Raw genomic sequence first — 24,294 nt, 5'->3', positions numbered from 1 at the left:
TCTTTATTTTCAGAGAGGGAATTGGTTAACTGGAAAAACCAGGCACAAATTTATGTCATGAAAATACCGTAGCCTTAAAAATGATTTTGATGGAAAATTGGCAGAATATATGGTTTGGTGTTTAACAGAACAGATGGGATGTCAGCAGCTGTTGTTCATGTATTTAGACGTGCACACTTTCCATTATAGAAGATTTTTCAAAAATCATGTGCCCGTATTTGGAATCAGAACACAAATGTGCCGGTTGGCAGCTTTACCTTGCTGCATTATAACCGGTTTTTGTTGCATTTCTGGATGAACACCAAGCTGCCAAAAAAATTACCCTGCATAAAAAGCCCTGGGAGAAAAATAGAAATAACCTTCATCCAAAAGAGGATCTTGGTTGTTAATGCTCTGGTTATAAATGATGAAAATGTTAGATGCATAATCAAAATAAAACCTTATCTGTATCCTACAGACTGAGAATACTTTTTCTTATAATGTCTTCTTTGCCACTTTTTAGGATATCAGTGCAATGGAAGAAGAAAAGGATCAGCTCATTAAGAGAGTTGAACATCTGAAGAAAAGGGTAAGGCAGAATTAGCACTGTAAGACTTTGGCCCCAAGCCCCAAGGACTTGCAAAGATTTAGGAATGCAAATAAAGATTCAGCCAAGCATGAGTGTACATCTGAGGATGGACTCAAATAACATTGACGAAAAGGGAATCTCTCTAGGCAGTAGCCCAGCACTTTCAAGGACCTGGAGTCTAGAGCTTTACTGTCATCTCTAGGGAGTACTGTTTACCAAAAGGAAATGATAAGTGGATGTCTGAGTCACATGACATGCTAATTTGTTTCCTCAAACCTGACAGTAACGTGTACTACTTATTCCCTTACTGTAGGTGGAGACAGCTCAGAATTATCAATGGATGCTTAAAATAGCAAGGCAACTTCGAGTTGAAAAAGAGAGAGAAGAATATCTTGCACAACAGAAACAGGAACAAAAGAATCAGGTATCCACATAAAAGTTTATATTTTTGTATGAAAGAAATAGTTCCTTCTCATAATCCAAAGGTAAAGAAAAGAGTTTTAAAATTGTAGACTTTCACATTCCTTTTGCTAACATAGTGGAATACTCTTTTAATTAAGATAAATATTTCGGGCCGGGTGCAGTGGCTAACGCCTGTTATCCCAGCACTTTGGGAGGCTGAGGCGGGCGGATTACAAGGTCAGGAGTTCAAGACCAACCTGGCCAACACAGTGAAACCCTGTCTGTACTAAAAATACAAAAATTAGCCAGGCATGGTGGCGCATGCCTATAGTCCCAGCTACTCAGGAGGCTGAGGCAGGAGAATAGCTTGAACCCAGGAGGTGGAGGTTGCAGTGAGCCGAGACCGCACCACTGCACTCCAGCTTAGGCAGCAGAGTGAGACTTTGTCTGAGAAAAGAAAAAAAAAGATAAATATTTTGTGGCAACAACAATACCACTTTTTGGGTTTTATATTCTGAATTGTATCTATACACTGTCTTTTGGCCTATGCTTACCTCATGTTGTTCCAACATTACAGAAGAGTCATTGTAATGTTAACAGTAAGATTAACTGCTAATAAAACTTCTAGAATCTCTAACAGATGCCTTTAGATTCCAGGGCTATGAGACCATTCTTTTTATTCCACTGATCACAGTACCCTCTGCAATTTAATGCAATGGCAAATAAGTCATGAAAAGGCTCAAAATCACCTACACTCCATGTTTTTAAACTTTGGCTTAAAGAAAAAATAATTTGCTCAGAAATTATTACTTCTTTTTTTTTTTTTTTTTTTTTTTTTTGAGACAGAGTCTGGCTCTGCCGCCCAGGCTGGAGTGCAGTGGCCGGATCTCAGCTCACTGCAAGCTCCGCCTCCCGGGTTCACACCATTCTCCTGCCTCAGCCTCCCGAGTAGTTGGGACTACAGGCGCCCGCCACCGCGCCCGGCTAGTTTTTTTTTGTATTTTTTAGCAGAGACGGGGTTTCACCGTGTTAGCCAGGATGGTCTCGATCTCCTGACCTCGTGATCCGCCCGTCTCAGCCTCCCAAAGTGCTGGGATTACAGGCTTGAGCCACCGCGCCCGGCCAGAAATTATTACTTCTACATATTAAAAATCTATTTTAAAATCTGAGTAGAGTTATACATTAAAATATATTTCACATAAGCTTCATTTACTACTAAATCAGCAGTTTAAATGTTTGGCTCTGCTGGCACTTGACTTGGCATTGAAGTAGTTTCACTGCAGCAGTAAGCTGCATTGCCTAAGCAGTAAGCTGCATTACTTGGCGTCGGTTTGTGATTCTGAAACATCGCTGTGACAATGTTAACATTACTTAGCCTTAAGAAAACCATGTATAACAAGAAAAATCTGGTGTGTGTGTTTCTTTGATAAGTATTTTTCCTTAAACTGCAAATTCAATAAATAACTAAAGAAAAATTTCTGAAAACTTCCTTTAAAAATGTACATGAAAAGGTATTGAGAGAACCAGTTACATTTTGGGTTTAATATGGGAATTTTCTGAGTTTTTATTATTTGTTCCGTTTATATCATAAGAATTATATGGAACTTGTATTTTCCATTGCTTGCTTAAGTGAGAGGTAAGCTTCAGTAGACTAAGCAAGTAATCAATTTAATTGTATTTTAAAGCTATTTCATGCAGTGCAAAGATTGCAAAGAGTACAAAACCAGCTGAAAAGCATGCGCCAAGCTGCAGCAGATGCAAAACCTGAAAGTAAGTGGAAATTATTATATGGTATAGGTGATTAGAAAATACTAATTTAAATCAAGATCTTCCTAAAAAAATCAATTTGTGGGAATTAATTATCATCAAGTGATGTCTTAGCATTTTGGAACATCATTTCCTAGCTGGAGAAGGAGAGCCCTGATGAAGACATCCCTGGGTTTTCACCAGATGTTTTTAAAAATTCCCAACCAGATGGCCAGGTGCAGTGACTCATGCCTATAATCCCAGCACTTTGGGAGGCCAAGGTGGCGAGAGGTCAGGAGTTCGCCAGCCTGGCCAACATGGCGAAACCCCGTCTCTACTAAAAACACAAAAATTAGCCGAGCGTGGTGGCAGGTGCCTGTAATCCCAGATACTCGGGAGGCTGAGGCAGGAGAATCCCTTGAATCTGGGAGGCGGAGGTTGCAGTGAGCCAAGATCACACCACTGCAGCCCAGCCTAGGCGATAGAAGGAGACTCCATCTTAACAACAGCAACCAAAAATTCCTAACCAGTTTTTCACATCAGAGAGTAAAGATAATGAAAACAATTGTAAAGGGAGGCCGTCCAGTTTATGCTTGTATAAAGGACTTAGCATGGCTGGGCATGGTAGCTCACACTTATAATCCCAGCACTTTAGGAGGCTGAGGCGGGTAGATCACTTGAGGTCAGGAGTTCGAGACCAGCCTGGCCAACATGGTGAAACCCTGTTTCTACTAAAAGTACAAAAACATTAGGTGGGCATGATGACATGTGCCTGTAATCTCAGCTACTTGGGATGCTGCAGCAGGAGAATTGCTTGAACCTGAGAGGCGGAGGTTGCAGTGAGCCGAGATCGCGCCATTGCACTCCAGCCTGGGCAACAGAGCGAGACTCTGACTCTAAATAAATAAATAAATAAATAAAGGACTTAGTATGGCTGTTGTGAAAATGATGATTGGAAAAATTATGAATCATTGTGTTAAAGCCAGGGCTATAAAGAAAAATAATAGAATGCTGGATCCTTAAAACCGAGTGTTTTTCATATTTTGGTTTGTAGAATAACAGTGCTACTGATGTAGATATCTCTGGCTGTGTTCTTACATTAGCTTAACACAGAGGATAAACTGTCCTAATAGCCCAGATTACACCACCAGATACATCCTAGGCATTTTACAAAGCGTTTTTGTTTGTCAGAAGAAAGACCACACAAACTGAAAGAGCGACGGAAAGCTCTCATTTGTATTGGAGAACTATCCCAATGTAAATAGCTGATAGAGGGTTAATTCATCTTTCTGTAGTAATCTATGAAATTCTATAAGAGCAGGGAGCAGGAGGTTAAGGAGTTCCAACTTTGTTGACATCTTTCTGGGAAGTGGAAAAGTCTTAAGTGATCTATTCACAGCCTAGGAAAAGGGTAGATTAAACATATTTAATTGATCCAGGTATTTATTTTAACAAGCTTTAACTTTTCAGTAACAAAAAAGGCTTACAAAAGCTAATATTTACTTACATAACAAAAAGTACTTTTAGTATGACAGTGTAATTTGTCTTTTTGCAGAGTAACAGCTATATTATAAAACATTCACTGAGGTTAATCTTTTTTTTTTTTTTTTGAGATGGAGTTTTGCTCTTGTTGCCCAGGCTGGAATGCAGTGGTGTGATCTCAGCTCTCTGCAGCCTCCACCTCATGGGTTCAAGTGATTCTTCTGCCTCAGCCTCTGGAGTAGTTGGTATTACAGGTATGCGCCACCACGCCTGGCTAATTTTTGTGTTTTTAGTAGAGACGGGTTTCTCCATGTTGGCCAGGCTGGTCTTTAACTCCTGACCTCAGGTGATCCGCCCGCCTCAGCCTCCCAAAGTGCTGGGATTACAGGCATGAGCCACTGCGCCTGGCCAAGGCTAATCATCGTTATACTCCACACATTTGTGAGATTTATTACATAAAAGAAGACACTCATTTGATTATAGTAGGATCAGTGAGATGTTTTCAAAGGGTTTTTAATAGAAAAGTTTGCTGACATCTTAGTGACCTTGTATTTAATTTCTCCAGGATTTTGAAAGATAATGCTTTTAAAACTTTTCATGGCCGGGCGCGGTGGCTCAAGCCTGTAATCCCAGCACTTTGGGAGGCCGAGGCGGGTGGATCACAAGGTCAGGAGATCGAGACCACAGTGAAACCCCGTCTCTACTAAAAATACAAAAAATTAGCCGGGCGCGGTGGCGGGCGCCTGTAGTCCTAGCTACTCAGGAGGCTGAGGCAGGAGAATGGCGTGAACCCAGGAGGCGGAGCTTGCAGTGAGCCGAGATCGCGCCACTGCACTCCAGCCTGGGCAACAGCGTGAGACTCCGTCTCAAAAAAAAAAAAAAAAAAACTTTTCATAGAAACATATGACTAGTTTTCAAGGTCTAAGTTAAATTTTTTAAGAGAGTAATTTAAAATTTGGTGGAAACTTGGGTTTTATGTTTTAAACAGCTTTATTGAGGTAAAGTCGACATATAACAAACCATACAAGGCCTGGTGCAGTGGTTCATACCTGTAATCCCAACATTTTAGGAGGCAAAGGTGAGCAGATCACTTGATCCCAGGAGATCAAGACCAGCCTGGGCAACATGGCAAAACAAAAAAATACAAAAATTAGCCAGGTGTGGTGGTGCACGCTTGTAGTCCCAGCTACTTTGGGAGGCTGAGGTGGGAGGATCACTTGAGCCGGGGAGGTGGAAGTTGCAGTGAACTGAGATTGTGCCACTGCACTCTAGCCTGGACAACAGAGGGAGACTCTGTCTCAAAAAAAAAAAAAAAAAAAGAAAAAAGAAAAGAAAAAGCTGCACGTATTTGGTGTGGTTCAGTGACTCAATGCCTATAATCCTACTCCTTTGGGAGGCCACGGTAAGAGGATCACTTGAGCCCAGGAGTTTGAGACCAGCCTGGGCAACATAGCAAGACCCCATCTCTACAAAAAATAAAAAATTATTTGGGAAGCCAAGGCGGGTGAATCCCAAGGTCAGGAGATCGAGACCATCCTGGCTAACATGGTGAAACCCCGTCTCTACTAAAAAAATATAAAAAATTAGCCAGACATGGTGGCGGGCACCTGTAGTCCCAGCTACTTGGGAGACTGAGACAGGAGAACGGCATGAACCTGGGAGGCGGAACTTGCAGTGAGCCAAGATCGTGCCACTGCACTCCAGCCTGGGTGACAGAGTGAGACTCAGTCTCAAAAAAAATAAAACAAAAATAATAAAAAATTAGCTGGGCATGGTGGTGCATGCCTATAGTCCTAGCTATCCAGGAGCCTGAGGCAGGAGGATCACTTGAGCCCAAGGGTTTGAGGTTAAAGTGAGCTATGATTGTGCCACTGCACTCCAGCCTAGGTGACAGAGTAAGACCTTGTCTCAGTAAATAAATAGCATATATTTAAAGTGTATTTTTAAAAAATTTTTTAAAATTTTACTTTAAGTTTTGGGTTACATGTGCTGAATGTGCAGGTTTGCTACATAAGTATACATGTGCCATGGTGGTTTACTGCACCTATCAACCTGTCATCTAGGTTTTAAACTCTGCACACATTAAGTATTTGTTCTAATGCTCTTCTTCCCCTTTCCTCCCATGCCCTAAAGTGTATTCTTGATTTCTTTTGACATATGTATACACTGGTGAAACCATCAGCTTTTGATCAAGATCACAAACCTATCTATCATCCCTAAACATTTCCATTGACTGTTTTTAATGTCTCACTCTTGCCCCCTTCTGCCTCTCTGTCCCTCCCCAGACAACCATGGATTTGCTTTCTGTCACTGTAAATCAGTTTATATTTTCTAGAATTAGAAACTTTTTTTTAAATACAGAAAATATTATTTGAGTATTTTAAATCTTGAAAAACATTTTAGTTTTTGATTCCATGCATCTTTAATTACATGGGGTATGTTTAAAAACCTGAGGGTGGAAAAGCTGGTCATCTAACAGACAAAGAAGCCAGGATGTAGATTTAATCAAAAGCCACATAGGAATGACTGACTGATTACAGTGTGATTTATTTTATTTATTTATTTATTTATTTATTTATTTATCTGTTTATGTATGTATGTATTTATTTATTTATTGAGACGGAGTTTCGCTCCTGTTGCCCAGGCTGGAGTGCAATGGCATGATCTCAGCTTACTGCAACCTCCGCCTCCCGGGTTCAAGCGATTCTCCTGCCTCAGCCCCCTGAGTAACGGGATTACAGGCATATGCCACAATGCCCAACTAATTTTGTATTTTTTTTTTTTTTTTTAGTAGAGACGGGGTATCTCCATGTCGGTCAGGCTGCTCTCAAACTCCCGACCTCAGGTAATCCGCCCACCTTGGCCTCCCAAAGTGCTGGGATTACAGGCGTGAGCCACCATGCCTGGCCTATTTTTTATTTTTTGAGATGGCGTTTCACTCTCGTTGCCCAGGCTAGAGTGCAATGGCATGATCTCAGCTCACCGCAACCTCTGCCTCCCGGGTTCAAGCAATTCTCCTGCTTCAAGCGTGTTTACAGCCTCCAGAGTAGCTGGGATTACAGGCATGAGTCACCACACCCGGCTAATTTTTTGTATATTTAGTAGAGATGGGGTTTTTCCATGTTGGTCAGGTTGGTCTCAAACTCACAACCTCAGGTGATTCGCCTACCTTGGCCTCCCAAAGTGCTGAGATTACAGGCATGAGGCACCGCGCCCAGCCTACAGTGTGATTTATTAAACACTTTCTCTTCTCTTCCTTTCTCTAATCCTGAAAAAAGAAGGAGTAGTGAAGCAATGAATGGAAAACTTATAATTTGCAGTTAATAAAATTTTACATGTTAATATATGGTTAGCACAGTGGAACTAAAAATAGTTTTAAGGCTTTGGGCCGGATGTATTATGCAATCTATGTCCACAGATTACTTAAACCAGAAACTCCATGTGTTAAAAATTCAAGCCAGGCCGGATGCAGTGGCTCACACATGTAATCCCAGCACTTTGGGAGGCTCAGGCAGGCGGATCACTCGAGGTCAGGAGTTGGAGACCAGCCTGGCCTTAATGTGATGGAACCCTATCTCTACTAAAAATACAAAAAATTAGCTGCACTGGTAGTGTGCGACTAATTCCAGCTACTCAGGAGGCTGAGGCAGGAGAATTGCTTGAACTCAGAAGGTGGACAGAGGATGCAGTGAACCCAGAATGCACCAGTGCACTCCAGCCTGAGTGACAGAGCGAGATTTCGTCTCAAGAAAACCAAAAAACATTCAAGTCAGAATTTGTAAATGTGTAAATGGAAAGATCTGAAATAAACTTTGTAAATCTCTCTAGGCTGGGAATTTAAAACAAGACTGTTATTCACTGAAAATCTGTGTATGTAGTTGTCCATCTGCATAAATAAGAAAACTAAAATCTTAAAAATATAAATTGCCCCTTAACTGTAAACTAATAATACTTTACAAAATAAAAAAAATATCAAAACATGGAAAGCTTAAAACATTTATGTGTAGATAGATACCTTGTTTCTTTTTTTTTTTTGAGACGGAGTCTCGCCCTGTCGCCCAGGCTGGAGTGCAGTGGCCGGATCTCAGCTCACTGCAAGCTCCGCCTCCCGGGTTCACACCATTCTCCTGCCTCAGCCTGCCTAGTAGCTGGGACTACAGGCGCCCGCCACCTCGCCTGGCTAGTTTTTTGTATTTTTTAGTAGAGACGGGGTTTCACCGTGTTAGCCAGGATGGTCTCGATCTCCTGACCTCGTGAACTGCCCGTCTCGGCCTCCCAAAGTGCTGGGATTACAAGCTTGAGCCACCGCGTCCGGCCCTCTTTTCTTTTTTTGAGACAGTCTCCCTCTGTCGTCCAGGCTGGAGTGCGGTGACGGTGATGCCGTCTCGGCTCACTGCATCCTCCTCCTCCCAGGTTCAAGCAATTCTTGTTCCTCAGCCTCCCAAGTAGCTGGGACTACAGGCATGCGCCACCATGCCCGGCTAATTTTTGTATTTTTAGTAGAGGCAGGATTTCGCCGTGTTGCCCAGGCTGCTCTCAAACTCTTGACCTAGGTGATCCACCCACCTTGGCCTCCCAAAGTGGTAGAATTATAGGTGGGAGCCACTGCACCTGGCCTGTTTCTCTTTTTTAGATTTTAACTTGTGGTGCTTTTAGTAATGTCTTCATTGGCTTGAAGCTGACAAATGATAATTAATTACCACTTATGAACTGTTATAATAGAAATATAAATTGCGCTAGGTACAGTGGCTCACGCCTGTAATCCCAGCACTTTGAGAGGCTGAGGCGGGTAATTGCTCAAGCCCAGGAGTTAAGAGACCAGCCCGGGCAACATGGCAAAACCTCGTCACTACAAAAAAAATACAAAAATTACCTAGGCATGGTGACTCACACCTGTGGTGCCAGCTACTTCCAGCTACTCAGGAGGCTAAGGTGGGAGGATCACTTGAGCCGTGAAGGTTTAGGTTGCAGTGAGCTGAGATAATAGTGCCACTGCACTCTAGCCTGGGTGACAGAGCAAGACCCTGTCTCAAAATAAATAAATAAATAAATAAATAAATGTGTATTTATATTTATATATATACACACACACACATATATATATACTGCATCAAAAGTATTCCGAAAGAAAAAAAATACATGATCATCTGAATAAAAGAGCACCTGGGTTAGATTTTATTTGTTATCATTTGGTTCATGAGCCTCTTAAATACTTAGAAGGTAAAATATGACCCAACAATATATCTGACTCTGCACATGTTATTTTTGCGTATTGTGGGTTATAAAAGAATTAGGTTATAATTTGAAAAGGTCATAATAACACTTTTTCTGTAACTATTTAAATATTCTTCCATGTAAATTGTGTTTCTTCATTTTCATTGTAATCAACAATAAAATATTTCAATGGCCAATCTTTTATTGTACTATGCTAGATATTATGCAAATTGTTTTCAACAGATAGGCCCTATCCAGGTCTTATATTTAAAATAGTATACAGAATATCACTGTACCTACTTTTTGGGCTGAATATTTATTTATTTTGTTTTTAAAGGTTTAATGAAGAGGCTAGAGGAGGAGATAAAATTTAATTTATATATGGTAACTGAAAAATTTCCTAAAGAATTAGAAAATAAGAAAAAGGAATTACATTTTTTACAAAAAGTAGTTTCAGAGCCAGCAATGGGCCATTCTGATCTTCTTGAACTTGAATCTAAAGTAAGTGAGAATCATCTTTTTATAGCTCTCAATTTTATCTGATCCCCAGTCCTATAAAATTATGTGAACTGCTTTCTGTAGTATCCCACTATTGACTCTTAAATTAACCTATGCTAAGAGTTGACAACTCTCATAAGGGTTTGTCCTTTATGAGGAATTTTAGAATGTTATGCTGTTACTTAATCCACATGATGTTATGAAAACATAGTCAATTGATTAGCAAATGAAATAACTTAAATATGTAAATTAATGTGAATGAATTGATCAGTGGGTTCATGTCTTCATAATATAAGCATTTAGATGAGAAATTTAAAAATATTTTAATTATTAATTTTTATTTCCAAGCAAAGTATTATAGCAATTTTATATTTAAAGCTAATATTTTTATTAACCTGGTATACCTGCCTTGGAATTACTAAATGTTGTAATGCTTATTGAAAGCTAGTATCAGATTATACCTTTTTCTATTTTATTGAGACAGTACTTGCTCTGTTGCCCAGGCTAGAGTACAGTAGCACAATCTTGGCTTACTGCAACCTTCACCTCCTGGGTTCAAGTGATTCTCCAGCCTCAGCCTCCCAACTAGCTGGGATTATAGGCACGAATCACCAAGCCTGGCTAATTTTTTGTTTTGTTTTTGTTTTGTTTTTTGTTTTTTTTTTTTGAGATGGAGTCTCGTTCTGTTGCCCAGGCTGGAGTGCAGTGGCATGATCTCGGCTCACTGCAACCTCCGCTTCCCGGGTTCAAGTGATTCTCCTGCCTCAGCCTCCTGAGTAGCTGGGATTACAGGCATGTGCCACCACGCCTAGCTAATGTTTGTATTTTTATTAGAGACAGGGTTTCACCATGTTGGTCAGGCTGGTCTTGAACTCCTGACCTTGTGATCACCTATCTCGGCCTCCCAAAATGTTGGGATTACAGGCGGGCCTTGTTTTGTTTCTTGAGATGGAGTATTGCTCTGTTGCCTAGGCTGGAGTGCAATGGCAAGATCTTGGCTCCCTGCAACCTTCGCCTCCCAGGTTCAAGCCATTCTCCTGCCTTAGCCTCCCAAGTAGCCTCCAAAGTAGCTGGGACTACAGATATGTGCCACCACGCCTGGCCAATTTTTTTATTTTTAGTAGAGACAGGGTTTTGCCATTTGGCCAGGCTGGTCTCAAACTCCTGACCTCAGGTGATCTGCCCACCTCAGCCTCCCAAAGTGCTGGGATTACAGGTGTGAGCCAATGTACTTGGCCTGATTATACCATTTTTGTTCCCTAGAATTAAAACACTAGGTCAGGTTCAGTGCCTTTTTTTTTTTTTTTACTTTTTAGACTGAACTTGCTCTGTTGCCCAGGCTGGAGTGCAGTGGCACAATCTTGGCTCACTGCAACCTCCACCTTCTGGGTTCAAACAATTCTTCTGCCTCAGCCTGTCAACTAGCTGGGATTACAGGTGCATGCCACCATGCCTGGCTAATTTTTTTTTTTTTTTTTGCGGGGGATGGAGTCTCACACTGTCACCTAGGCTGGAGTTCAGTGACATGATCACAGCTCACTGCAGCTTCCATCTCCCAGGCTCAAGTGATCCTCCCACCTCAGCTTCCCAAGGAGCTGGGACTATAAGGTGCATGCCACCAGTTCTGGCAAAGTTTTTGAATTTTTTGTACAGACAGGGTCTGGCCATGTTGCCCAGCATGGTCTTGACCTCCCAGATTCAAGAGATCTGCCTGCCTCTGTCTGCCTCAGCCTCCCAAAGTGCAGGGATTACAGGTGTGAGCCATTGCACTCAGCCTAATTGAAAAGTTTTGACTTGCTAATTCTGTAGTGTGCTTAATATGTGGTTAATAGCCACTACAGTTAAAACTACAATTAAATATGTAATTCTGACTTTTTTTTTTTTTGAGACAGAATCTAGCTCCGTTGCCCAGGCTGGAGTGCAGTGGTGCGATCTCGGCTCACTGCAACCTCCACCTCCTGGATTCAAGTGAATTCTCCTGCCTCCCGGGTATCTGGAATTACAGGCACCCACCACCATGTCCAGCTAATTTTTGTATTTTTAGTAGAGATGGGGGTTTCACTGTGTTGGCCAGGCTAGTCTCGAACTCCTGACCTTGTGATTAACCCACCTCGGCCTCCCAAAGTGCTGGGATTATAGGTGTGAGCCACCGCACCCGGGCCTGTTTTATGCTTTTAATTTACTTAGAAAAATTAAATGTCCAAGTCAGATCTGGCTAAAAATTTCTTTTGTTATGTTTTGTTTTTGAGATGGAGTCTCACTCTGTCGCCTGGGCAGGAGTCCAGTGATGCGATATCGGCTCACTGCAACCTCCACCTCCTGGGTTCAAGCGATTCTCCTGTCTCAGCCCCCGGAGTAGCCGGGACTACAGGTGCGTGCCACCATGCCTAGCTAATTTTTTGTATTTTTAGTAGAGACGGGATTTCACCATGTTGGCCAAGCTGGTCTCGACCTGACCTCAGATGATCCACCCGCCTCAACCTCCCAAAGTGCTTCAATTACAGGCATGAGCCACCACGCCCGGCCTAATCTGGCTAAAATTTAATGTCACAGAATTAGGGTTAGGGTTAGAGAGAACTCTAATCTTTCAAAGGATGGATACACTGAAAACCATGGTTTTTGTTTTGATTTGTTGAGGAACCATATGCTTCTGTCAGATTTATTCAGTTTTGTTACGTTTTGGAGATATTTAGATTAATGATTAGGATAAATGATAGCTATCGAAGATTCACAGATTATTAGCACAGGAAGGGCGTTATCCCTGTCAACTCTCAGCTGGGTTCATGAATCCTTGTAATAAATCCTTGGTGCATGTTTGTTCACATTTGCTTTATCACTTGCAGTGACTTGAAGTCACAACCTAGGTGAGGGGATAGCTTCAGATTTTTAGAAATCATGTTTGTGGTAATGTATAAATATTTCATGTAAAATAGAATAATTTAGACATGGGTGATTAAATCTGTATAAATAATCAAATTGTGTAACTATATATCATGAAATGTAAATTGTTTCTAAAAGTAATCATAACAAGCTCCCCATAACATTAATGGAACTGTTTTGCCCATCAGAGACTTAATGTTAAGAACTGTAAATTCAGGCTGGGTGCTATGGTTCACATCTGTAATGCCAGCACTTTGGGAGGCCAAGGTGGGAGGCTCACTTGAACCCAGGAATTCAAAATCAGTCTGGGCAACATAGTAAGACCCCATCTCTTAAAGAAAAAAATTAGTCTAGGTGAAACTGAGACCTTGTCTCTTTAAAAAAAAAAAAGAACCATAAATTCAAGGCTAGTTTGGCCAGATGTCACTTAGTTTATGTACTTATAGGGAAAGATTTAACTTTTTTTTTTTTTTTGCTCTCATGCTGTTTTAGATAAATGAAATAAACACAGAAATTAACCAACTGATTGAAAAGAAAATGATGAGAAATGAGCCCATTGAAGGCAAACTCTCACTGTATAGGCAACAGGTAAGAACATTATTTTGGCTCACATATATAGATCTGTAAGCATATTCGTGAACCACTGGCTGTGTTATCTATAGTCTTAAAGTGAGAAGGAAGTAGAGAATAAATGTTGTTCTGTCACTGCTAATCTCCAGAGTATATCAAAGAATTAGTGGAAAAGCCACAAAAGATGCTTATTCAAGTTTGAAATTTGATACTTCTAATAATGCTTAGTTTCCTCAGCATGTACAAACTGTGGTAATAGAGCTATTTGTGTTTGTATCTGTGACTGTGGAATTTATTTTTAAAATGAAAACTTAGGTGGTATAAGTAAAAACATTTATAATTTTTAATGAGTTAATAAAAGTATGCTTTTTCAGGTTTAAAGTTAGTTTGCAAGTGTAGAATAAATTAAATTTTAGTGCTAAAGCATTTATTATTTTATCCACAACTAAATTGTCACTTAGTTTTGAGGGTACTTACCTTGTTTTATATTTTTATAAAAGATTGAAATGAAGGCCATGGCTTATCTGAAAAGAACCCAGGCGGGAGGATTTTAGTGTGAAGAGCATTCTATAACCACAGAAAATACTAAGCTACATAACAAAGCATTATTTAAGGACATTAGAATTTTTAAAAATCTTTATAATGGAAAATTTCAATCAATTACAAAGGTAGAGGCAAATTGTTCAATAAACGCTCATGTTTCCCTGAGCTACAGGGTTCAGGGCCATTCTTGTTTCTTCTATACTACCAACCCCAACTGTATTATTTTGAAGCATATCTTAGAGTTCGTCATATCATTACATCTATAAATATTTAAGAATATATATCTAGCCGGGCGCGGTGGCTCACACCTGTAATCCCAACACTTTGGGAGGTCGAGGCGGGTGGATCACGAGGTCAGGAGATCGAGATCATGGTGAAACCCCGTCTCTACTAAAAATACAAAAAATTAGCCGGGCGTGGTGGTGGGCGCCTGTAGTCCCAGCTACTCAGGATGCTGAGGCAGGAGAATGGCGTGAACCCGGGAGGCAGAGCTTGCAGTGAGCCAGGATCACACCACTGTACTCCGGCCTGGGTGACAGAGCGAGACTGTCTCAAAAAAAAAAAAAAAAAAAAAAAAACCATCAAGAATATGATTACTACTGAAAATTGGTTTTTAGTTCATTTTGTCCTTGAGGTATATATTCAGAGACGTTTCTAGCATCTATCCCTGTGCTTCCACCCTATTCTTTCCTTCCCATATAGGTTATTTTTTATATTTCACACTTTATTATTCCATTAGAAATATTATATAGATGTATATACTCATATCTCACTTCTTAGGGAAAGAAGAACATATTAAACACACTTTTCTTCTCCTTGCATTTTTTTTCTTCTTAACAATATATGCTGGTGACCATTCCATAGTAGAAAACCTTTTATTCCTTTTTAAAAATAACTTGATTGAGATATAATTCACATACCATACAATTTACCCATTTAAAGTGTACACTTCAGTGGTATTTTAGTATATTTATAGAGTTTGTGCAACCATCACCACGATCAATTTTAGAACAATTTTATCACCCCTAAAATAAACCCCAAACCCATCAGCACCCACTTTCCATTTCTCCCCCAAACCCCCAATTTCAACTGATTTGAGACCAAATCAGTCTCTATAGATTTGCTTGTCATGCACATTTCATATAAATGGAATATTTTAATATGTTATTCCTTGTCATTGGCTTCTTTCACTTAGCATAACATTTTTAAAGTCCATCCATGTTGTAGTATGTATATCAGTACATCATTCCTTTTTATTGCTGAATAATACTCCATTGTATAGCTGCATCATATTTTGTTTGTCCATTCATTGGTTAGTGGGCATTTAGGTTATTTTCACTTTTTGGCTATTATGAGTAATGCTACTACGAACATTCTTATACAAGTTTTTGTGTGGATATATGGGATTTTAAAATTATTTTCTAAATTGACAAATACAAATTGTTTATGTTTATGGTATGCAACCTGATGTTTTGAAATCATAGAATAGCTAAATCGAACAAATATATGCATTACCTCACATACTAATTTTTTTGTGGTGAGAACATTTAACATCTATCCTCTTAACAATTTTCAAGTGTAAGGTACATTAACTATAATTACATTATACAAAGATCTCTTGAATTTATTCCCCCAACTGAAATTTTGTATCCTTTGACCAGTATCTTTCCAATCTGTATACCTCCCTAATCCCCTGAAAGCCACCATTTTACTCTTCTGCTTCCATGAGTTCAGCTTTTTAAGATTCCTCATATGAGTGAGATCATGTAGTATTTGTCTTTCTGTGCCTGGCTTATTTCATTTAATATAGTGTCCTTCAGGCTTATCCATGTTGTTGTAAATGACAGGATTTCCCTCTTTTTAAAGGCTGAATAGTATTCCATTTTGCATATACCACATTTTCTTTATGTATTCATTCACTGATGGATACATGGGTTGAGTCCATATGTTGGCCATTGAAATTAATGCTGCAATGACAATGTAAATGCAGATATCTCTTCAATATACTGATTTTTATTTCCCTTGGATATATACACACTAGTGGGATTGCTGGATTATATGCTAGTTCTATTTTTAACTTTTGAGGAACCTCCATACTGTTTTCTATAATGGCTATACTAATTTACATTCCCATCCACAGTGTACCAGAGTTCCCTTTTCTTCACATCCTCACCACCACTTGTTATCTTGTGTCATTTTGATAATAGCTATTCTAATAGTTATGAGGTGATAGCTCATTTTTAAATTTACATTTCCTTGATGATTAGGGATGCTGAGCATTTTTTCATATACCCATTGGCCATTTGTATGTCTTTAATAAATGTCTCTTTCAGTTATTTGCCCATTGTTTAATCAGGTTATCTATTTTTTTTGATATGAGTTGAGTTCCTTATATATTTTAGATATTAACCCCATTTTTGAATTGGGTTGTTTCGTTTTTTGTTGTTGGGTTTTACGAGTTCTCTGTATATTCTGGATTTTTTTTTCTCAGAGATAGGGTCTCACTCTGTTGCCCAGGCTGGAGTGTGCCATCATAGTTCACTGCAGCCTTGAACTCCTGGGCCCAAGTGATTCTCCCTCTTCAGCCTCCCAAGTAGCTGAGACTACAGGTGCCTGCCACTGCACCTGGCTAATTTTCTGTAGAGATGGGATCTTTCTACAGTGCCCAGTCTGGTCTTCAGTCCCTTCAAAAGATCCTCCCGCCTGGGCCTCCCAAAGTACTGGGATTATAAGTATCAGCCACTATGCCTGGCTTATTCGGGATGTTAATCCCTTATCAAATACATGATTTGCAAATATTTTCTCCCATTCTGTGTGTTGCCTTTTTACTCTGTTGACAGTGTCTTTTGATGCACAAAAGTTTTAAATTCTCATGAAGTCCAATTTGTCTAATTTTTTCTTTTGTTGCCTATGCTTTTGATGTCATATCCAAGAAATCATTGCTAAATCCGGTGTTGTGAAACATTTACCCTATGTTTCCTTCTAACAGTCTTATGCTGTTCCCTAACAGTAATGCTGGCCTCAGAGAATGAGTTAGGAAGTTATGCTACTCTTCAACTTATTGGAAAAGTTTGAGAAGGATTTGGTGTTTGTTATTTTTTACTTTTTTATTTTTGAGACGAAGTTTCGCTCTTGTTGCCCAGGCTGGAGTGCAATGGCGTGATCTCGGCTCACCACAACCTCCGCCTCCCAGATTCAAGCAATTCTACTGCCTCAGCCTCCTGAGTAGCTGGGATTACAGGCATGCACCACCACGCCAGCTAATTTTGTATTTTTAGTAGAGACAGAGTTTCTCCATGTCTCTACTAAAGGTCAGGGTGGTCTCGAACTCTCGACCTCAAGTGATCCACCCGCCTCGGCCTCCCAAAGTGCTGGGATTACAGGCGTGAGCCACCGCGCCCAGCCTGGTGTTCGTTAATTTAAGTGTTGGGTGGAATTCACCAGTGAGGCCATCAGGTCCAGGGCTTTTCTTTGTTGGGAGATTTTTTTTTTTTTTTAGACAGAGTCTCGCTCTGTCACCTAGGCTGGAATACAGTGGCGCAATTTCAGCTCACTGCAACCTCTGCCTCCTGGGATGAAGCAATTCTCTGCCTCAGCCTCCCAAGTAGCTAAGATTATAGGCGCCTGCCACCACCCTTAGCTAATTTTTCTGTATTTTTAGTAGAGACAGGGTTTTACCATCTTGGCCAGGCTGGTCTTGAACTCCTGACCTTGTGATACACCCACCTTGGCCTCCCAAAGTGCTGGGATTACAGAGCTTGCAATGAGCTGAGATCATGCCATTGCACTCCAGTCCGGGCAACAGTGCGAGACTCCCATCTCAAAAAAAAATGTATTTTTGGCCGGGTGCGGTGACTCACGCCTGTAATCCTAGCACTTTGGGAGGCTGAGGCAGGCAGATCACATGAGGCCAGGAGTTCGAGACCAGCCTGGCCAACATGGTGAAACCCTGTCTCTGTTAAAAATACAAAAATTAGCCAGGCGTGGTGGTACATGTCTGTAATCCCAGCTACTCGGGAGGCTGAGATGGAAAAATCGACCCTGGGAGGCAGAGGTTGCAGTGAGCCAACATCATGCCTCTGTATTACAGCCTGGGTGGCAGAGGAAGACTCTGCCTCACAGAAAAAAAAAAAAAAGAAAGAAAGAAAAAGAAAACATGTATTTTTAATTTCCACAAGTTTGTTAATTTACCAGTTTTGTTTCTGTTAATGATTTCGAACTTCATCCCGTTGTAGTCAAATAAGATACTCTGTATGATATCTATCTTTTAAAATCTACTGAAACTTTTTTTTTTTTGGACACAGTCTCACTCTGTCACCCAGGCTGGAGTGCAGTGGCGAGATCTCAGCCTCTATATGTCTCAGTTTTCTATATGTCTGCTAGATCTAGTTGGTTTATTTTGTTAAGTCCTGTATTTTCTAACTTATATTCTGCTTATTCTATCCATTATTGAGATTGAATGTTGAAGTCTGAAACTATTATTATACAATTGTCTTTTTCTGTGTTCAATTCTGTCAGTTTTAGCTTCATATATTTTGATGGTCTGTCATTAGATGTGAGAATGTTTATAATTGCTTATAATCTTGCTGTATTGAACCTTTTATTAATAATGTCCTTCTTTGTCTCTTGTACTCTTTTAAAATTTAAAGTTATTTCATCTGATATTAATATAGTCACCCTATTGTCTTTTGTTTATTATTTGAATGGAATATCTTTTTCCATCCTTTCAATTTAGTTATGTCTTTGGATCTAAAATGAGTCTCCTGTAGACAGCATTACTTGGATCATGTGGTTTCTTGGGGTTTTTTTTTTGAGACGGAGTTTCGCTCTTGTTGCCCAGGCTGGAGTGCAATGGCATGATCTCAGCTCACTGCAACCTCTGCCTCCCTGGTTCAAACGATTCTCCTGCATCAGCCTCCTGAGTAGCTGGCGCTTGCCACCACGCCCAGCTAATTTTTTGTATTTTCAGTAGAGACGGGGTTTCACCATGTTGACCAGGCTGGTCTTGAACTCCTGACCTCAGGTGATCTGCCCGCTTCGGCCTCCCAAAGTTCTGGGATTACAGGCGTGAGCCACCGTGCCCGGCATGGATCACATGTTTTTTATCCATTCTGCCAATCACTGTCCTTTCATTGGATAGTCAGATCTATTTATATTTAAAGTGATTACTGATAAACAGCAACTTCTGTCATTTTGCTATTTGCTTTCTATATGCATTATAGCTTTTTTGTCCCTCATTTCCTGCTTTACTGTCTTTTGTGTTTAGTTGATTTTTTATAGTGAAATGTTTAAATTCCTTTCTCATTTCCTTTGTGTATATTCTATAGCTATTTTCTTTGTGGTTACCATGGGGATTACATCCTAAAGTTCTATCACTGTGATTTGAATTTATACAAGTTGAACTTCAATAACATATAAAAACTCTGCTCCATTACAGCTACATCCCCACCCCTTTCAGTTGTTCATGTCACAAAATGACATCTTTACACATTGTGTGCCCAAAAACATAAACTAATAACTCTCTTAAATGTGTTAATCTCTTAAATTATATACAAAACAAAATGTGGAGTTATAAACCAAAATTACAGTAATACTAGCCATTCAGCTATTAATAATTGTGTTGTTTTAAATGTATAGTCTCTTAAATTATGTAGAGAACAAAAAGTGGATTTACAGACCATTGTTACACTAATACTAGCTTTCATAATTGCTCATGTATTTGCCTTTATTGAGATCTTTCTTTCTTATACAGCTTTGTGTTACTTCCTAGTATCTTTTCACTTCACCTTACAGGACTTATTTGAGCATTTCTTCCAAGGCAAGTGTAGTTTTAACAAAGTCTCTTAGCTTTTGCTTATCTGGGAATGTAGCTTTTGTTTATCTGGGAATGTCTTAATTTATTCCTTACTTTTTTTTTTTTTTTTTTAAGAGATGAAGTCTCACTTCATTGCCCAGGATGGAATGCAGTGGCATGATCTCCACTCACTGCAATCTCCACCTCCTGGGTTCAAGCAGCTCTTCTGCCTCAGCCTCCTGAGTAACTGGGACTACAGGTGTGCATCACCATGCCCAGCTAATTTTTGTATTTTTAGTAGAGATGGGGTTTTGCCACATTGACCAGGCTGGTCTAGAACTCCTGACTTCAAGTGATCTACCTACCCCAGCCTCCCAAAGTACTGAGATTATAGGCATGAGCTACCACACCCAGCCTCTCCCTTACTTTGGAAGGACAATTTTGCCAGATATATGATTCTTGGTTGACAGTTCTTTCTCTTAGCATCTTGATATATTATCCCACTGCTTTCTGGCCTCCAAAGTTTCTGATTAGAAATATGCTGATCATCTTAATGAGGATCTCTTGTATGTGACTAGTCAGTCTCTTGATGCCTTCAGAATGTTCTTTGCCTTTGGCTTTTGACAGTTTGATTTTGTTGTTGTTGTTGTTTTTTCAGGAGTAGAAGTTTATTTTAAAAGGCCTTAGAGGCCAGGCGTGGTGGCTCACGCCTGTAATCCCAGCACTTTGGGAGGCCGAGGCAGGCAGATCATGTGGTCAGGAGTTTGAGACCAGCCTGGCCAATATGGTGAAACTCCATCTCTACCAAAAAAACACAAAAATTAGCCTGGGGTGGTGGCGTGCGCCTATAGTTCTAGCTACTTGGAAGGCTGAGGCAGGAGAATTGCTTGAACCTGGGAGGCAGAGGTTGCAGTGAGCCAAGATCACGCCATTGCACTTCAGCTTGGGCAACAGAATGAGACCCTCTCTCAAAAAATAAATAAATAAATAAATAAATAATCATCATAATAAAAGGCCTTAGAACAGAAAAGAAAGGAAGTGCATTTGGAAGAGACCCAAGCAGGCACATGAAGTTTAAAGAAAGAAGGTCAAGCACCAACAGTTTGATTTTAATGTGTCTCAGTGTGTGTTCTTTCAGTTCATCTTTCTTGGAGTTTATTCTGCTTCTTAGATGTTTATATTTATATTTAATCAAATTGATGAAGTTTTCATACATTATTTCTTCATATATTCTGTCTGTCCCTTTCTCTTTGTCTTTTCTTTCTGGGACTCCCACAGTGCATATACTGGCCTACTTAATGGTATCCCACATGTCCCTTAGGCTCTGTTCACTTTTCTTCAATATTTTTCTCTTTCTATTTCTCAGACTTGATAATTTCCATTGACCTGTCTTCAAGTTCATGGATTCTTTTGTCTGCCTTCCCAAATCTGCCTTTGAATCCCTCTAGTGAATTTTTAATTTCTATATTGTACTTTTTAGCTCCAGGATTTCTTTTTCCTTTCTCTTTAGGTTTTCTCTGTATTTGGCATTTCCATTTTGTTAATACATTGTTTTCTTGATGTTCTCCACATCTTCGTGAGTTCTTTAAGCATCTTTAAGACAGTAGTTTTAAAGTCCTTATCTAGTTGATATGCCATCAGGTCTCTTTCAGAGAACTTCTATTGATTCATTTTTTTCCTCTGTTTTTATTTTTATTTTATTTATTTATTTTTTTTTTGAGACAGAGTCTCACTCCATTGTCCAGGTGGAGTGCAGTGGCACAATCTCAGCTCACTGCAACCTCCACCTCCTGGGTTCATGCAATTCTCCTGCCTCAGCCTCCTGAGTAGCTGGGATTACAGGCTAATACAAAAATTAGCCATCACACCTGGCTAATTTTTGTATTTTTAGTAGAGACAGGTTTCACTATGTTGGCTAGACTGATCTTGGAACTCCTGACCTCAAGTAATCCAACTGCTTTGGCCTCCCAAAGTGGTAGGATTACAGGCATGAGCCACCGTGCCTGGTCTATTTTCAAATTTTTTAAACAATTTTATTCTAAAAAATAGAAACAGGGTGTCATTATGCTGCTGAAACTGGTTTCAAACTCCTGGCCTCAAGGGATCCTTCTGCCTTAGCCTCCCAAAGTGTTGGGATTATAGGTGTGAGCCACTGTGCCTGGCCTCATATTTTTCCTTTAGATGTATCATATTTTATTGTTTCTTTTTATGCTTTGTGATTTTTTTTGGTTGAAAAGTGGACATTGGAATCTCATAATGTAGTAACTCTGGAAATTAGGTTCTCTCTTTTCCCAGGGGTTTACTGTTTTTTTGTTATTGTTTTTGTTTTTTTGATTGGTGTAGACTGGGCCAAAGAATAGGCTAAAGTGTAAAGTTAAGATAGGGTGGGCACAGTGGCTTATGTCTACAATCTCAGCACTTTGGGAGGCCAAGATGAGTGGTTGAGCTCAAGAGTTTGAGACTAACCTGGGCAACATGGCAAGACCCTGTCTCTACTAAAAATGCAGAAATATAGCTTCGTGTGGTGGTGTGTACCTGTGGTCTCAGCTACTCACCAGGCTGAGGTGGGCAGATTGCTTGAGCCTGGTAGGCGGAGGTTGCAGTGAACCAAGATTGGGCCACTGCACTCCAGCCTGAGTGACAGAGCCAGACCCTGTCTCAAAAAAAAAAATAAAATAAATTAAAAAAATAAGTTATCTCAGGTCTTTTCTGAGCCATTGCATTTCCCCGGACATGTGTGGTCACTTTCTAAATTTTCCCATATATGCAGTTGCCTTTTAATGTCTTAGTCTTAAATGTCTGGTTTCCAAAAAGGGAGAATGAGAAAAATTAAAGGGACAGAAAAAAGGATCCGGACCTATAAATCCTCTAGAAGTCACTTCAGTCAGAGGGGGAGGGACTTGTAATAATGGTGGAAGATGCAACAACAATGGCCTCCCTCTCTTTGTCTGCACCTCTGTGATCAGAAGTAGCACTCAGGTCACAGATCCCCAGTATTGGAGGACTAGGTCCTTTCTGTTCACTCTTGCTCCAGCAAGCTGTGTGCACGCTGCACCAGGAACATGTGTTTGGGGCTGGGGGTGGGAGATGAAACCTGCTACTGTGCTAAGGGCTGATATTGATTGAAATTAGCGTCACTTTGCTGTCCAAGCTTTCCACTGGATGTTGCAAGCACTCAGTATTCCAACAATTACACTGGTAGAATCCGTGTGTTGTAATTATTTTGGAATACCAGAGCAATTGTTCACTAGGTGAGGAGACAGATTTCAGGTGCTTCCTGCTCCACCACCCTCTCAGAATCTTACCTCCTCAAACAGTTTCGAAACTAAAAGTAAAATTTATGCCTACATATTGTATTAGTCAGGGTTATCCTAATCAACCATATATCCTATTGGTTAGTCAGAACTAATAGGATATAGGTATATATAAAAGAGAGTTTATTACGGAGAATTGGCTCACACAATTACAAGGCAAAGTCATGATAGACCATCTGCAAGCTGGAGAAAGAGAAAATCCAGTAGTGGCTCAGTCCAAAGCCAAAAGCCTCAAGACCAGGGAAGACGACAGTGTAGCCTTCAGCGTGCAGCCAAAAGGCCAAGAGCCCAAGGAAGCTGTTGGTGTAAGTCTCAAAAGCTGAAAAACCTGGAGTCTGATATCCAAGGACAGTAGGAGAGGAAGCATCCAACATGGGAAGAACAAAGAGAGCCAGTAGACTCAGCAAGCAAAGCTATCCCACCTTCCTCTCCCTGCCTTGTTCTAGCAGCACTGGCAGCTGATTGGACAGTGCCCACCACATTGAGAGTGGGTCTTTGTCTCCCAGTCCACTGACTCAAATGTCAGTCTCCTCTGGCAACACCCTCATAGACACACCCAGAAAAAATGCTTTACCAGCCACCTAAACATCCATCAATCCTGTCAAGTTGACACCTAATATTAACCATCACATGTATTTACTTTCATTTTTGCTTTTATAAATGAGGGCTTTTCTTTCCTTATGTCTTCCGACTGATTTTGTCTATGAAAGCGATTGATTTGGTTTCTGTAGTTTTTCTATTGATTCTTTTGGACACATAATTATATATAACATGCAAATTCCAATTTTTCCTGTCAAATTTTTATGCTTCTAACTGCTGTCTCATGTCTATTAGCTAATACTTTCAACGCAGTAATTAAACTGTGTAAAGGTAGTGGGCATTTTTTTCTTGTTCCTGAGTTTAGTGGGAAATACCCTCATATTTTTCTATTAAATAAGATCCTGGTTTGGGAATGAAGTTTATATTTATTTTATGTTACTTATTTTATTATTGAAATATACCATCAATTCTTACACAGTTTGGTATTCTATCATTCCTTCTTCACTACTTTTTTTTTTTTCTCTTTTGAGATGGAGTCTCACTCTGTCACCCAGGCTGGAGTGCAGTGGTACAATCTTGGCTCACTGCAGCCTCCGCCTCCCACGTTCAAGGAATTCTCCTGCCTCAGCCTCTCAAGTATTTGGGACTACAGGTACACGTCACCATGCCTGGCTAATTTTTGTATTTTTAGTAGAAACAGGGTTTCACCGTGTTGGCCAGGCTAGTCTTGAACTCCTGACCTC

General features: G+C 40.1%; 1 protein-coding gene across 16 annotated transcripts in view; it reads left to right on the top strand.

Annotated features, from left to right (window-relative positions):
• Positions 1–24,294, top strand: part of LOC105493429 (intraflagellar transport 81) — a 187,213-nt gene that overhangs the window by 52,188 nt on the left and 110,731 nt on the right. For 14 of the 16 annotated variants that reach the window (XR_011608845.1, XR_011608847.1, XR_011608848.1 and 11 more), the window contains 7 exons: positions 503–568; positions 882–992; positions 2,656–2,740; positions 4,330–4,452; positions 6,990–7,043; positions 9,750–9,913; positions 13,283–13,378. Coding sequence is in view for 11 of the 16 variants with exons in the window: in XM_071071133.1 (XP_070927234.1) it covers positions 503–568; positions 882–992; positions 2,656–2,740; positions 4,330–4,452; positions 6,990–7,043; positions 9,750–9,913; positions 13,283–13,378 (699 nt within the window). In the remaining 5 variants the exon portion in view is untranslated. The remainder of the gene's footprint in view (positions 1–502; positions 569–881; positions 993–2,655; positions 2,741–4,329; positions 4,453–6,989; positions 7,044–9,749; positions 9,914–13,282; positions 13,379–24,294) is intronic. The other 2 variants (XM_071071135.1, XM_011761047.3) reach the window with 2 other exon arrangements.

Source organism: Macaca nemestrina, chromosome 10 (assembly GCF_043159975.1).
Source record: "Macaca nemestrina isolate mMacNem1 chromosome 10, mMacNem.hap1, whole genome shotgun sequence".
Lineage (NCBI taxonomy): Eukaryota > Metazoa > Chordata > Mammalia > Primates > Cercopithecidae > Macaca > Macaca nemestrina.
The sequence above is the reverse complement of the archived record's forward strand: the minus strand, read 5'-3'. Positions and strand labels throughout refer to the sequence as shown.